Source organism: Bos indicus x Bos taurus, chromosome 5 (genome assembly GCF_003369695.1).
Source record: "Bos indicus x Bos taurus breed Angus x Brahman F1 hybrid chromosome 5, Bos_hybrid_MaternalHap_v2.0, whole genome shotgun sequence".
In the NCBI taxonomy this organism is placed as follows: domain Eukaryota; kingdom Metazoa; phylum Chordata; class Mammalia; order Artiodactyla; family Bovidae; genus Bos; species Bos indicus x Bos taurus.
The window spans coordinates 25,898,932-25,914,973 of NC_040080.1; the positions used below are offsets into that span (position 1 = coordinate 25,898,932).

General features: G+C 39.7%; 1 protein-coding gene and 1 non-coding gene across 8 annotated transcripts in view; both read right to left on the reverse strand.

Moving 5' to 3' along the window:
- Positions 1-16,042, reverse strand: part of EPS8 (epidermal growth factor receptor pathway substrate 8) — a 197,366-nt gene that overhangs the window by 29,363 nt on the left and 151,961 nt on the right. For all 7 annotated transcript variants that reach the window (XM_027541429.1, XM_027541433.1, XM_027541426.1 and 4 more), the window contains 4 exons: positions 15,848-15,936; positions 15,403-15,477; positions 7,645-7,793; positions 4,187-4,370 (listed from right to left, as the gene is read on the reverse strand). In XM_027541429.1, coding sequence (XP_027397230.1) covers positions 4,187-4,370; positions 7,645-7,793; positions 15,403-15,477; positions 15,848-15,936 — 497 coding nt within the window. The remainder of the gene's footprint in view (positions 1-4,186; positions 4,371-7,644; positions 7,794-15,402; positions 15,478-15,847; positions 15,937-16,042) is intronic.
- On the reverse strand, positions 13,570-13,641 carry TRNAC-GCA. The gene has a single exon. It is a non-coding gene; the product is annotated as a tRNA-Cys (tRNA).

A 16,042-nucleotide genomic window follows, 5' to 3' on the forward strand; every position in this document is an offset into this window, starting at 1 on the left:
GCTCACCTTGCGGGCAACAACAGTCCACAGGGTCACAAAGAGACAGACATGACTGAAGTGACTTAGCACACATGCATGCACATGGTAACTGTACAACAGATCCAAAAGCATTAGAATTCCTTGGCTATTTCACTGGGACAAAATATTTGAACCTGGGAATGTTTCAGAAAAGTTTTGAATGCATGTTTTCTATAGTTAATTCCAGTGACTAAGTTGGCAGGCATAGGGCTAAGTTCATCCACAGACAGAGGAGGTGAAGATGTCTCCAATGGACTGCTGCCGATGTCAAAATGCCCATTTCATGTACTCCTGTGGAATATTTATCAGGATGCTGCACTTAACATACAAATACAGATAACAATTTTTACCATTTGAATACCTTAGCTTAAACCATCAACAAAATGAAAAGGCAATCTATGAGATGGGACAAATCATGTATCTGATCATGTATCTGAGAAAGGGTTAATATCCAAAATATATAAAGAACTTAATAGCAAAAAGTAAGCAATCCAATTAGGAAACGGGCAGAGGAATTGGATAGACATTTCTCCAAAGACATACAAATGGTCAACAGGTGTATTATGTAAAGGTGTTCAACATCACTAATTATCCTGGAAAAGGAAATCAAAACCACACTGAGATATCATGTCACACCTGATAACAGCTATTGTCAAAAAGACAAGGGATAACAAGCATTGGTAAGGATGTGGAGAAAAGAGAACCCTTTTGTACTGTTAGTGGGAATGAAAATTGGTACAGCCAGTATGGAAAACAGTTATGAAAGTTTCTCAAAAAACTAAAATAGAACTTTCATATGATTCAGCAGTCCCACTACTGAGTATAATCTTGAAGAAGATGAAATTAGGAATTCAAAGAGAATTCTGAACCTCAAAATTCACTGCAGCATTATTCATAATAACCAAGATATGGAAAGAACCTATGAACCTATTACAGATGAGTAGATAAGGAAGATGCAGTATACGTGAATATATAATGGACTATTATTTGGTCATGTAAAGGAAGAAAATCCTGCCATTTGTGACAACATGGATAAACCTTGAAGACATTATGCTAAATGAAATAAGCCAGGCAGAGAACGACAAACACCACTTGATATATGTGGTGTGTAAAAAAGAAAAAAAAATCAAGTTCATAGGAACAGAGAGTAAAAAAGTGGTTGCCAGGGTTGAGGGGGCAGGTGGGAGAAATAGGGAGAGGTTGGTAAAAGGGTACAGACTTTCATCCATAAATAAATAAGTTCTGAGGATCTAATGTAAAATGTGGGGACTACAGTGGATAACATTGTATTATATAATTAAAACTTGCTAAGAGAGTAGAACATAAATGTTCTCAACAACAGATAAATATGTGAGGTGATGGGTGTGTTAACTAACTAGATAGAGGGCAGGGAATCCTTTCACAATGTATACCTACATCAAATCACAATGAAATAGACTTTAAAAAGCTTATATTTTTATTTGTCAATTACACTTCTGTGAAACTCTAAGTAAAAAATAAAGAACAAATGGCTTACTTTAATTCAGTTTATCATATCCGTAGGAGCGAGCACAGGCACTAGATGATCAGGCCATCTTTATTAAACACTATTATAAAGGGACGAGTTGAAGAAACAAGAACCACCCACACCTTCTGGCTGGCTCTGAACATGACTGTGGTCAGATGGTATGAAATCACTGGCTTTGAGAATAACTGGGAATATTAGCAGGGAGGAGAGAAATGATGAAGATTGACTAACTGTGATGACTACACAACGTAGTTCAGGCGGCTGCTGGTTCTGAGGAAGGACAGAAGCTGAGTATCGCCACCCATATTTGCCACTCCTCATCACCTATGCCTTTCAATTCAAAACAAAATCACCAGATCCTGAATCACCCAAGTCTTGTCCTAAATGCATCTACTATAGTTGCACTGAAGTATAATAAAATCTCTCTTCTGGGGATGATTGCGTTTTCTGCATTGTTAAATCACCATTACTTTAGCCTCTTTTCCAACAAAATCTTAAGGCATAAAATCCCCAAGAACTGCTAGCAGGTGCTTTTCAGTTCCTTTTTTTTTTTCAAACGTCTGAATAAGTACTCAAGCCATACAATGGAAAATAGTTTACAATGGGAAAATGATAACTCATTACAAGGAAGAATTCTCAATAATTCTTGTAAAGATACTTATTCACTGAGAGTAGACAAACTTTTACACTGGAAGCCAGGACATATTACTCTCTCTTTAAATGCACAAATTGAAAGAGAACTCACGAAAGTGAATCTCTGAGGCATATATTATTAAATGGATAAATTTCCTTCTTTAAGATCTGAGGACTGTAAGCAAAAAATTTCTATGATTTGAAAATACTCAGCTGTAACTATAGCAACAGCAAGTATATCATAATTTCATGACTGATTACATTTTTTTTTCCTCCAGAAAAGTTACCCTTTACGAGGAGGGAAAATTCATTGTGATGAGGTCTGAACTATAAAATACAGCTAGGGACATATGTCTGCTAACCAGGGCCAAGAACTGTGAGGTCATCTTTTTAATCACGCAATTAGAGGGAAAGGCAGTTACAGAATTCACCCCGACTATTATCTGCAGCCAGAGAAAAAAACAGAGTAGAAAAAGATTATTTTCAGAGTAGTATATTTGCTTTATTTGTAAAATTTCAGAATTTAACCATTCTAACACTATGTCTATTGTCCAAAGAATTGATTTTAAGAAATTTAACTTATATAAATGTTTCTCCCTGAAAGTGAGGATTTACTTTGATTTGCTATTTCATTCCTTGATATCAAAGTTGCCACACTGTAAATACCCACAGGGATCTGAGAAAATTAAGGAATTCAATAAAGGAGATGAACAGGACTTCGAGGAGGATCTAGCCATGAATTTTGTGTTTCTCCTTCCAACTAGACCTCATCTGTCTAACTCCTTGGGTTCCAATCACGCTATTTGATTTGGTTCCACTTTAAATGGTGTTTAATTTTCTGTCAAAGAAAAACTCATTTTTAAGGAATGTGAAAAGATAACACACCCAATTTGAATCCCTCAATCCACTCTCCCAATAAATTACAGTCTAAAGCCTACCAAAGATCATAAAAGATACAATAAATTTTACGATCTCCTCAGGGTGTAATAGTGGTGTAAGTCATCATTTGGACCTAGGACTTGAGTCCAGGAGAAGCTCTGGCCTTCTAGCCAGGCTGATAGGACTTGGGAAGGCTTAGTATGAGGCAAAAAAATAAAAGAAAGAAAGAAATGAGGCATTCAGGAAAGAGCAGCTTGGAACAGGCTTAGAGGTCCTGGGTCCGAGGGACTGTCTTGAGGGTCTGATGATGGGAGAGAAACATAGGAAAAATGAGCAGCAGCTGCTTATCAGGCAATTCCCTGATAAGGAGAGAAAGTACAGAGTCCAAAAGATGGGATCATCAAGGCTCAAGAGCCCTGGCATGAAGGGCAGGGAGGAGAGCCAGCAGGCTGTGAGATGTGATACCGGCTGGGTTCAGGCTTCACAGGGAAACAGAGCAACTGTCACCATGACAATGAGGTGAGAGGTAACTGAGAGCCGCAGGACATCTAGTCACAAGTCGAGAACAATCTTCAGGTCAATAAAGTGAGAACTCACAATCAGAATTAAGAGTTGTATACGACTGAGCATCTTCACTTTCACTTTTCACTTTCATGCATTGGAGAAGGAAATGGCAACCCACTCAGGTGTTCTTGCCTGGAGAATCCCAGGGACGGGGGAGCCTGGTGGGCTGCCGTCTATGGGGTCGCAGAGAGTCGGACACAACTGAAGCGACTTAGCAGCAGCAGCAGCAGCACAGATCACTGCACCTCCCTCAAAAGATGATACCAAGGACGTCCCTGGTGGCTCAGTGGATGAGAATCCGCCTGCTTGCCAGTGCAGGGGACACCACTTCAATCCTTGGTCTGGGAAGATCCCACGTGCAGCAGGGCAAGTAAGCACCTGTGCCACAACTATTGAACCCTCCTGCCTCAACCACTGAAGCCAGTGCTCCACAACAGGAGGAGCCACCGCGATGAGAAGCCCCTGTAACGCAACGACGGGCAGCCCCCGCTCACCACCACTAGAGAAAGTCTGCACAAAGCATTAAAGACCCAGTGCAGCCAAAAATAAACCATTTTTTTTTAATAGATGATGCTGAAAGACTACCTCTGTGGATAATCTCTTTGTTTCTTGCTTGCGATGATGTTCTGCTGCATTTGCCACAGACTCATTCAGTTGATAGAGATCTGGCTCCACTGATGATCCCATGAAGTTCAGCATCGGGGGCTCCCAACCACTGCGGAACCGAGGGACGTACGGTGGAATAAACTGTTCTTTTGGCCACTCTGCTCTGTGGGAGGACGTTAAGACAAGTGAACAGTCTTAAGAAATTAAGAAATGCTTCTATGCTCAAAATGACCTTCAGTAAGGCTGGCCACACACACACACAAATGAAAACAGCAGCAAAAACAGTTCACACCTAGTCTGCCCTCTTTCCATCCAAACAGAGAACCTTACATGTTTATGCTTATATTTAATGGTGATACATGAAAGGAAGGCCAAGTTCTACTTCATGATCTGCTTCCACTACATTGCCTTAATGCTCCATCAACTCAACTTTTAACATGGATATAGGTCTTTGACATTTGAGGAAAGAATGCAAAGCTAGAAGTGTGATGAGTACTTAGCGCATAAGGTTCTCCAAGCATCTAAAGCAGTTTCTGATCTTCATCTTCTTCATTCCCCTCCCATCACCATGATACTTTCTGATATATATTTTTCAAAAGAGAAACAGCAGACAACATTCTTAAGGCTCATGACTTTTTAAGTTATGAATTCTCCTAAAATGAAGCAGATTACCGATTTTATATATTAAATGGATCAGCTAGATTTTCATCAGTAAAATCAAGTGAGGCTTATCTGTAATAAAATCATGATCCATTCATTACTTAATAACTCTGAGACTTATTCCTGCAAGCTCCTAATCACTTAAGAACCACAAAAACAACTAAATGAGAGAGCCATTATTAAATTCTGCTAAAATATGTTGTTTATGTTTCACACATGATTTAATTCTTCAGGTTATATTTCTACTATGATGAAGTGAGCTATCATTCAGATTGTTATGTACCTTTATGATTCTTTTTTATCTTTATGGGTTTTTAAGTCAGCATATTCATTTCCTAATACTCTAAATAATCAGGATAGGAAATGACCATTTTCTCATGTCAAAAGCTAACAATATGAGTTCCTTCTGATGTAGTTTTCCTGCTGCTGCTGCTGCTGCTGCTAAGTTGCTTCAGTCATGTCCGGCTCTGTGCGACCCCATAGATGGCAGCCCACCAGGCCCCGCCGTCCCTGGGATTCTCCAGGCAAGAACACTGGAGTGGGTTGCCATTTCCTTCTCCAATGCATGAAAGTGAAAAGTGAAAGTGAAGTCGCTCAGTCGTGTCCGACTCTTGGCGATCCCATGGACTGCAGCCCACCAGGCTCCTCCGTCCCTGGGATTTTCCAGGCAGGAGTACTGGAGTGGGGTGCCATCACTAGTAGTCACTAATTTTCTCATTTTGAGGTAGGACCCAAGACAGAGAAACTAAAAAGCCTAGACTATTTTAGTACTATGAGATCTGATAAATTGAATAAAGTTTATGGAAAAAAATGAAAAGATCTCTACCTATGCTTACCATAAAATCATAATCTACATAAATCTAATAGATTTAAGAAATCTATTTAACTAGTTTGTACATAGTATGAGACATATAATACATTCTGTATTAATACATAAATAATATGCATAAATAAATTTAGATAATATTTTGAATGTAAAAGCAGCAACAGCAGTGTTAAGAATCTTCTGCTTGGTAAACCACTCCACATGTAAAGCATATTCCAACACAAGCAGTTGCCAAAGTCCAAAATATAAGTGGGAATGGTTTATATATATTTCAATAGAAAAAAGGAGAAAAAGATATGAATTGGTCCATTACTTTTAGGCTAGCCTAAAAGCCTTAGGAAGACAAACTTCCCAGTGATCATACGAATGATTTACTCCATGCAGTGAGATTAATACAAAAATTGGAATAAATGAGGAGAGAAGACATTATTTAATCATATATAATGAAATGAGAAATATTTTTGAAACTTGCTTGGCCCAGCAAACTCGAATACTGAAATTGTTAATGATTACTTTACCAGAGTCACCTTACTGACAAAACATAATTGTAAAATCATTCCCTCCTCTTTTCCACGTCCACCACCACAGTTTTTATCTCAGGGAATGCTGATTAATAAGGAACCTCTACAACTGCATTATTGTCCCAAGGGTCCTCATGCCTTGGGTGAATCTGTCCACGTCATTACTAGAGTTAATGACCAGACTGACGTTTTAAAGGTGTGGCTGTGTATGTGTCTCACTCCTATTCACAAAGCTACTGGTTCTCCTCAGCATTGCACTGGCAGCCTTCAGACGCCAGCCTTGCTTATCTCTGTACACCTCATTCACCACCATTCTTCCACTCCCTGTTCTCCACAATCCTCTACAACCCCAAGTCTATACTCCAGCTAATTCCACATTCATACTCCATTCTCTTGACTGCTTGCTTCATGCCTTCACTCATGCCACTCTCTCGACTGGACAGGCCCTTTCCCTGCTACGTGTTTGTGGAAATCCTACTAAGCCTGTTGAAAGGCACCTAAGCAAAATAACTATGAACATCTACTCCAGGGCCAGACTGCCTAGCTCTGCCATTTATGAGTTGTACGGCTTTGGGAAAATTACTTAATCTCTCTTTGCCTCAGTTTCCTCACCTATAAAATAGGCATAATACAGGGACCTATGTAGAGTGCATGGTAGAGTGCCTAGCAAACACTATATGTACACATATGATTATACACATGTACCCACTGGTGTTATCATCGGATGATTTTAAATGCCAGCCCTTCTTTGGAAGTTCCCCTGGAGAAAGGAATGACAATCCACTCTAGTATTGTCTCCTGGAGAATTGCATGGACAGAGAAGCCTGGTGGGCTACACAGTCCATGGGGTCATGAAGAGTCGGATGTGACTGAACATGACTAACACATGGCTTCTTTTAAAGCTAACTGCTTTCCTCTCCAAACCGTCTTCCTGACAGCTCCATCTTGCCAAGTGACAGTTTTAATGAGTTTCTCCTGGGACTCATCATGCCTTACACTTCTATCTTCTCCACTAGACCTCCAGCTTTTTAAGAATTTAAGCCTTCTCATCTACAACATCTACTCCTTCAAACATAGAAGGTTTTAATGAAATATCTCACTAGATTTGTGTACTAAACAAACAACACTTAAAAGTTATTATAGGTGTGCTGTCCTTAGTCACTCAGTACTGTCTGACTCTTTGTGACCCCATGGACTGTAGCCCAACAAGCTCCTCTGTCCATGGAATTCTCCAGGCCAGAACACTGGAGTGGGTAGCCGTTCACTTCTCCAGGGCATCTTTCCAACCTAGGGATTGAACCCAGGTCTCCCACATGGCAGGCGGATTCTTTACCATCTGAGCCAACAGGGAAGCCCTAGTAAATGTGCTGTGCTATGCTTTAAAAAAAGTTATTATAGGTATTCAATGCTAAACACGTATGTGTGTTTACCTGGTTTTCATCCAAGAGTCTCCCAGTGACATCCACAGCTGCCTCTCATCGGCACTGACCGTGTAATTTAAGAAATCGATGGTGTCCTTCGTCAGTAGGGGGCTAAGCACTGAACCGGCCAGCTCAGGACCTCCTGTTGCCTGCACCACCTAAAGTGGCAACAAGTCACTTTTTAGCAAGAAGATGATGATTATATGCACATTTTCAAAATGTGTAGATTTAAAAAAAAAAAAACATGAAAAAAACAAGTGGTCTTTATACACTCCAATTAAATCTTGATCCAGATCAATCTGCCCAGCCCAATCGTGACTAATAATTTAAAATGAAAAGTTAATAGTTTAACAGTTTTCACAGAATTTGTCTACTGGCTTCACATGACTGTACATTCCCTGGAAAATATTCATGGTTACCCAGAGAATTCTTAGTCAGATGGTTTAACTATTGCTGCCTTTTAATATATATACATATATCTTTACTGGAAAATCTATTATGCCAAACTTGAGAAATACAGTTCTCGAAATGAATACGCTAGGGAGAAACAAGGCTTGAGTTAACAGTCTATGACTGTGCCTATAAAGACATACAAAAATAAAGGGATCCAGAGGGAAAGGTGAGAGAAGAAGAAGGAGAAATGGTCCTGTGAATCTACGGTATTGCTTCCCAGAATTTAATTCAAAGAAATGCCTTGATATAAAATAGATAACTTCATGATTAGCAAATGCGAATAAACAGGTGCAACTCTCTGATAAGCAAAATGATGATAGGTAGATGTCTGAAATCTGCTCCAATGTTACTTCCAAGGGGCTGTTTCCTGGCTAACAAATGATAATCTCCTAGAGCAGAAACCAGAGCCCTTTTATAAAAATCTCACCTTCCCGGAGACATGGCACAAGAATAAAGGGATCTTTTTTTGAATGGCACCAGACCAAGAGTCAATTTCTCTCCAGTCATCCTGGTGTGCTGAGCCTGCCATGCTGTTTTATGTCTGTCTCTGCACATGCTGGTTCCCAGCACCTCCAGAAGGCCCTTCCTCATCATTTTAGAACTCTGCTTGTGTCCCACCTCTTCTGAGAAGCCGTTCCTAACCCCACAGTGGAACTCTGACACACCCTGGGGTCCGCAAGCATGCATATCAGTCACACATTTCACTGTAACATGGACCTTATTTTTCAGTTCTCCTCCCTTGAGAACATGAACCAAAGTTTATCTGACTTTGAACTACAGAAGACACAAGGTTAGGGAATGAATGAGAATACATGAAAGAAAAGATGAAGGATAAGGGAGGTAGGCAGACTCTTATTTGAGAACAAAACCTACCGTGACAGCCTGGTACAGGGATTTTTAAACTTCCAAGCCCTAGAACCTCTAATAAATAGATAGCAATGACTAAGAGGAAAAGTAAGTAAGTAAAGAAACACTAAAATCTTTGGTTTAGCAGTGGGAACAGGGAAGGGACCAAAAGAAAGTAAATAAAAGGCATGGGCCGAAGTCCCCTCTTAAGAATGTAAGCAGGCACGTGTGCACACGTATGTGCTGTGGGTTTGCTTGTATGGAAATGCTGAGGACAGGGGAGGCGCCCATGAAGTCTTTTGGTTTAACCACATGTCTTTGTTTAAATCGGAGTATAATTGCTTTACAATGTTATGATAGTTTCTGCTATACAACAAAGTGAACATGTATACATATATCCCCTCCCTTCTAGCCTCCCTCCCCCCCAACCCCCAGCCCACCCCTCTAGGTCACCACACAGCACTGGGCTGAGCTCCCTGTGCCATACAGCAAGTTCCCTGCTAGCTATCTATTGCACACATGGTAACTCAAAAAGTTTAAAACCACAAAATTTTGTCTGGCTGGCAGCAGGCACTGAATAAATGTACCTATCCATTTCTCTTGTCTAAATAAAATGTCTGTGACTCAGTAGGCAGCACACTGAAGGCAGCAACTGAAGTGTTATGTTTGGGAGACCATTAATAAGGAGTCATTTTTGAGAAACGAAAATATAAAATAAATCAGTGTTTTCAGATGCATAGCCTGATTACAAAGAACTAATTTTTGTATGTTAGGGAAACCAGTCCCATCATTTTATAGTTTCATTCTGTGTAATGTCTAATACCTACTTATGATCTGTGAAAGACTGTGAATGGAATGAAAGGAGGTGGCAAAATTGCTTTCTAAACAATACTTCCTAACACTCAAACTAAGATAGTTTTAAATGTGTTGAAGAATAAAGAATAAAAATTTTGTTAATGAGCTAGAATCAGTTTCTTTGCATATGGAGAGCTTTGATCCAATTTTTAAAAGTGCTTAAAAAGCAAGAATTATTCAACAATAACTAGGCAAGTAGAAATCAGATGCTCTATTTATAGCAACAACGTAGGGACACATTCATAAATTATTGATGTAGCCTTGAACTTTCATCTTCCATCTTGCTTATCACAAGATAGTTCTGAAATTCATGTTGATAAGGTTACTTACTTTCCAATGTTTGTAAAACAGTATTCATTTCATATTCTACTTCAGGTCTTGTCTAGTTACCCTTGGGGAAAGAAGAATGTCGTATATTCCTTTTTGTTACCTGGATTCTTTTTCTCATTTTTTCTGATATTGAAGCAAAACCTATGAGAAATGCTTGAATTTGCTCCATTTTTTATAAAGATTGAAGAACTCAGTGGCTATGGTCTTCATATGCTCTAAATCAAATTAGTGAAATTTATCTGCTTCATAGTTATCATTCTTACCCTTTAAAAAAAGATCACAGAAATAACACATAGAGCAGTCACATACCACTAACAATGATCATTATTGCTACTGTTATTCTAGAAAGCAATCATTCGCTCTTTTTACAGGATGAACCATTCAAAACCACTCCATCAAACAGAAAACCGTCCTTCTAGAGGTATTTAAAAGAAAGATTCTGTCTTCTCACCGTGGCTCCCTCACTTGCCCCCCTCACAAAAAAAGGAATGACATCAAATGTGTGGTCTTATGCTGTATCTTAGAAAAGAGTGATTTGTAGCCCAGTCTCTTCTGGGATCTGTCTGTACGAAAAGCTAACAACTGTTCCACCTGCTTTCTGTGGCCACGCTTTTCTTACATCCCAGTGCTTTTCTTTGTGCCCTCAAATATTATTTCAGCTAATTTTCTTAGCTGTCCAGGAAGACAAGACAGTGGTACACGTTAGCTTGGAAAACCCACTATTACACGGTTTGTAAAGAAAGAGAAAATGGGAAGGAACGCATACTACTGTACCTATTTCATTAAACGTATAAGAAAAGACTATACCTGGGCATGGAAAATCTAGAAGATGAAAATGTGTATCTTGGATCCTGGCCTACGACACAAGTGGTATAACCTTTTGCTGGATAAAATCATGGAAATATCCAGCTTCTTCATAAAGTGACTGTTCCCAATGCACCATTTTGTTAGCTTCAAAAATTACACCTTATATAAAAATATGCTTTTTACAAAAATACAAGGGGAGTTTTCTGCAGGAAAACCTGTGTTATGAACACATTACTATACCTGGCATGTATGGACCTTCAAAGACTATTAACTATCCCCTACTATCCGTTCTCTCCTTCTTCCTTCTAAAAAGAGAAGTCCCTACATTCTAGATGGACTCATAGCTGCTCCAATGGAGATGCCATGCCTCTGGTTTTAGGCATGGCCATATGAATGAGTCCACACCATTTGGATAATGCCAGTAACTGTTTAAGCTCAGTCACCTTCTTAAAGTTATTTTTCTTTGCCATTGTATGGCTGTTACTAGGACACGGAGGTAAGTCAGCTTCCACATTAGAAGTGCCTAGCCTGAGTATCTCAATTCCTCCTCTTGCAAACATTTTCTTCATCTGGTTTCTAGAATACCTACTATGATACTCCTGTTTTTCTTCTCCTGATTTCCTGCTTATTCTCACTTTTTTGCTGATTCTTCTCACTCTCTTACCACTGAAACAACCTAAGGCTCCATCACCCCTTCTTTTTTATTTATCATCATTTCCTTGGTGGCACCATCCAATTTCATGGCCTTGTATGCAGAGGATCTTCACAGTTATAATTCTAGCCTGATTTCCCCATTGAACCCCAGATTCATACATTCAACTACCAATTCAAATTTCTCCATCTGGACATAACTCAGTTTTGACATTATCTAAAGAATATTCCTTACCTCCTGCCAAAAACCCATTTTACTCACAGTCTTCCCCATCTCAGTTAATAATTAGTCCATCCTTCCAGTCTCAAGCCAGAACTGTGGAGAAATCTTGGACTCTTACACAACACTTACAATCTGCCAGAAACTCCTGTTGCTTCTGTTTAATAACAAGAATTACACTTCTCACCACCTCCAATGTTAGTTACTTGGTCGCAACTACATAATCTCTCATCAGGATTATTTCCAGGGCCACCTCAGACCCTTCCTCTCTCAAATTTCTAAACAGTGCAGCCAAAGCAATCCTTTTCTGCTGGAAACCCTCCAAAAGCGTCAAAGGTTCCACAATCATCAGTGAAGACCAATAGGATATGTCCTCCTGTTTGCTGACCTCATCTCCCTCTAGTTGGGCTCCCTTTTATTCCATTCAAGTGACAATACCTATTTCTTCCAAGAACAGGATTTACATGTTACTGTCTCAGAGCACCAACATTAGCTGTTTTCTGCCTGGAAGTCTCTTCCTTCAGAAATCCACATGACTCATTTCTTACTTCATTTCCTCAAATGATACCTTGTCAGTGAGTCATTCCCTCAAACAACCCTATTCAAAAAAGTGTAATACTTCACAACACACACACACACACACACACACACACACACACACATACATGGCACTCCCTGTCTCCTTCTCTGTATTTTTCCACACAGGATTTATTTTGAGTGAATTATTTATTCATTTTTCAGATTATTGGCTGCCACTACATAATACAACATAAGTTCCAATAAGAATTTATGTGTTTTATGGTCCAAAAGGATGCATGTACCCCAATGTTCATCGTAGCACTGTTTATAACAGCCAAGACACGGAAGCAACCTAAACATCCACTGAGAGAGGAATGGGTAAAAAAGATGTGGTACATACGTACAATGGAATATTACCTAACCATTAATAAGAATGAAACAATGCCATTTGCAACAACATGGATGGACCTACAGACTGTCATTGAGTGAAGTCAAAGAAGAAGAAATACTGCATTACATCCCTTAAACGTGGAATCTAAAAGGAAATGATACAAATGACCTTATTTAAAATAAAAACAGACTCACAGACTTAGAGAATGAATGTATGGCTGCCAGGAGGGAAGAGAAGGAGGAAGGGATAGTTAGGTAGTTTGGGAGAGACATGTATACACTGCTGTATTTAAAATGAGTAACAAGGACATACTGTAGAGCACAGGGAACGCTGCTCAATGTTGTGTAGCACCCTGGATGGGACGGGAGTGTGGGGAAGAATGGATACACGTGTGTGACTGAGCCCCTTTGCTGTGGAGAAATCTTGGACTCTTACACAACACTTACAATCTGCCAGAAACTCCTGTTGCTTCTGTTTAATAACAAGAATTACACTTCTCACCACCTCCAATGTTAGTTACTTGGTCGCAACTACATAATCTCTCATCAGGATTATTTCCAGGGCCACCTCCGACCCTGGACTGCCAGTGTGTGACTGAGCCCCTTTGCTGTCCACTTGAAACTATCACAACATTGTTAATTGGCTGTATTCCAATACAAAATAAAAAGGTGAAAAAAAAGAATTTATGTGTTTTGTTTTTGATGAGCTACCAATAATGCCAAGCATGTAAAGTGAAAGTGAAAGTGAAGTCATGTCTGACTCTTTGCGACCCTGTGGACTGTAGGCCACCAGGCTCTTCCGTCCATGGGATTTCCCAGGCAAGAATACTGGAGTGGGTTGCCATTTCCTTCTCCAGGGGATCTTCCCAACCCAGGGATCGAACCTGGGTCTCCTGCACTGCAGGCAGACGCTTTAACCTCTGAGCCATCAGGGAAGCCCATAGCATGTAGCAGGCTCCCAATTAATATTTGCTGAATAAATAAATGAATGAACAAGTGACTGAATCAGATGCAGCTCAGGAGATGGAGGAACATCTCACTGAAAGAAATCTGGATCTCTGGGTAACTTCATAGAGCAAAGCTATCTGTCAGCATTGGACTCCTCATGCCTAGCCTGTTTTGAGAGAAATAAAACTTTCTATATTGTTCAAGCCATTTACGTTGTATACTCAGTTCAGTTCAGTTCAGTCGCTCAGTCATGTCCGAATCCTGTGACCCCATGAATCGTAGCACGCCAGGCCTCCCTGTCCATCACCAACTCCTGGAGTTCACTCAAACTCACGTCCATCGAGTCAGTGATGCCATCCAGCCATCTCATCCTCTGTTGTCCCCTTCTCCTCCTGCCCCCAATCCCTCCCAGCATCAGAGTCTTTCCAATGAGTCAACTCTTCGCATAAGGTGGCCAAAGTACTGGAGTTTCAGCTTTAGCATCATTCCTTCCAAAGAACACCCAGGGCTGATCTCCTTTAGAATGGACTGGTTGGATCTCCTTGCAGACTAAGGGACTCTCAGGAGTCTTCTCCAACACCACAGTTCAAAAGCATCAATTCTTCAGCGCTCAGCTTTCTTCACAGTCCAACTCTCACATCCATATATGACCACTGGGAAAACCATAGTTTTGACTAGACAGAACTTTGTTGGCAAAGTAATGTCTCTGCTTTTCAATATGCTATCTAGGTTGGTCATAATTTTTCTTCCAAGGAGTAAGCGTCTTTTAATTTCATGGCTGCAGTCACCATCTGCAGTGATTTTGGATACTAGTATATACTAAAACACTGGCATTCAATAAATCTTTCTTTTTTCTCATTTTCTTAGTTCTGTCAAAGACATCAGTTTCCTCAGCTAATAAATTAAGTGTTTGGACTAGGCAATTTCTAAGTTTCTTTTCAGTTCAGTTTGTGTCTGACTCTTTACGAACCCATGAACTGCAGCACACCAGGCCTCCCTGTCCATCACAAACTCCCAGAATTTACCCAAACTCATGTCCATTGAGTCAGTGATGCCTTCCAGCCATCTCATCCTCTGTCTTACCCTTCTCCTCCTGCCCTCAATCTTTCCCAGCATCAGGGTCTTTTCAAAAGAGTCAACTCTTCACATGAGGTGGCCAAAGTATTGGAGTTTCAGCTTCAATATCAGTCCTTCCAATGAATATTCAGGGCTGATTTCCTTTAGGATGGACTGGTTGGATCTCCTTGCAGTCCAAGGGACTCTCAAGAGTCTTCTCCACTGGAAAAACCATAGCCTTGACTAGACGGTTCTTTGTTGACAAAGTAATGTCTCTGCTTTTTAATATGCTGTCTAGGTTGGTCATAACTTTCCCTCCAAGGAGTAACCGTCTTTTAATTTCATGACTGCAGTCACCATCTGCAGTGATTTTAGAGCCCCGAAAAATAAAGTCAGCCACTGTTTCCCCATCTATTTGCCATGAAATGATAGGACTGGATGCCATGATCTTAGTTTTCTGAATGTTGAGCTTTAAGCCAACTTTTTCACTCTCCTCTTTCACTTTCATCAAGAGGCTCTTTAGTTCTTCTTTTAAGCTTTCAAATTTCACATCATCAATGTACACAACAGACGCCAAAAGAAATAGTACCCAAGCAAGGCAATGAAGAAAAACTATCAAGATAATCTAGACAGATATGTGGGGTTGAAAAAATGCTAAGAATAATTACTTTCTGAAATTAACAAAATCTTACCATATTTAGTGGAGTAAATAAAAAATGAACCAAATCTGCAGCACTAGGATTCTGGATGTGAGATTTCAATTTGGCCTGTAAGATTAAAAAAGCAGGCAAACACATTACTGCAATGTAATCAGGCCAAAGACAGACATTCAAAAAGGTTCAACCTAGACTCAAAAGAAGAGGTTTTGTTACTAGTTTCACCTTTGGAATATCAATTAGCAAGCACTGAATTAAATTAGGAGAATTTCATTTTAAAAATTAGAGTCATCCTTTTTTGGTCAAGTGTCTTAGATGTATAAGTTTTGCAATTTGCTATTCTAATTAAAGGCAAATAAAAACACATACAAAAAAATCTACAATAACAGTTTAATCTCTTAATTTGATCAGGTACATCCTGGCTAGACTCTGATCTCTTCCATTTGTTGCTTCAAATAGTACATAAATAAATTTCACTTACCAGAAGGTTAAATCCATGTTTAAACTTTTGGAAACAGTCCACAAATGCATCAGGAGGTGGAGGTTTTGCCCGCAGTGTTAAAACACCCTCTAAAGAATTAAATAGGAGAAGCGGGTAGATGAGGGCAAAGTTCCAAGAAAACTTAATCGATGAAAAGAAAACACATTTATGTTTGTAAAGTTTGATGATCACATC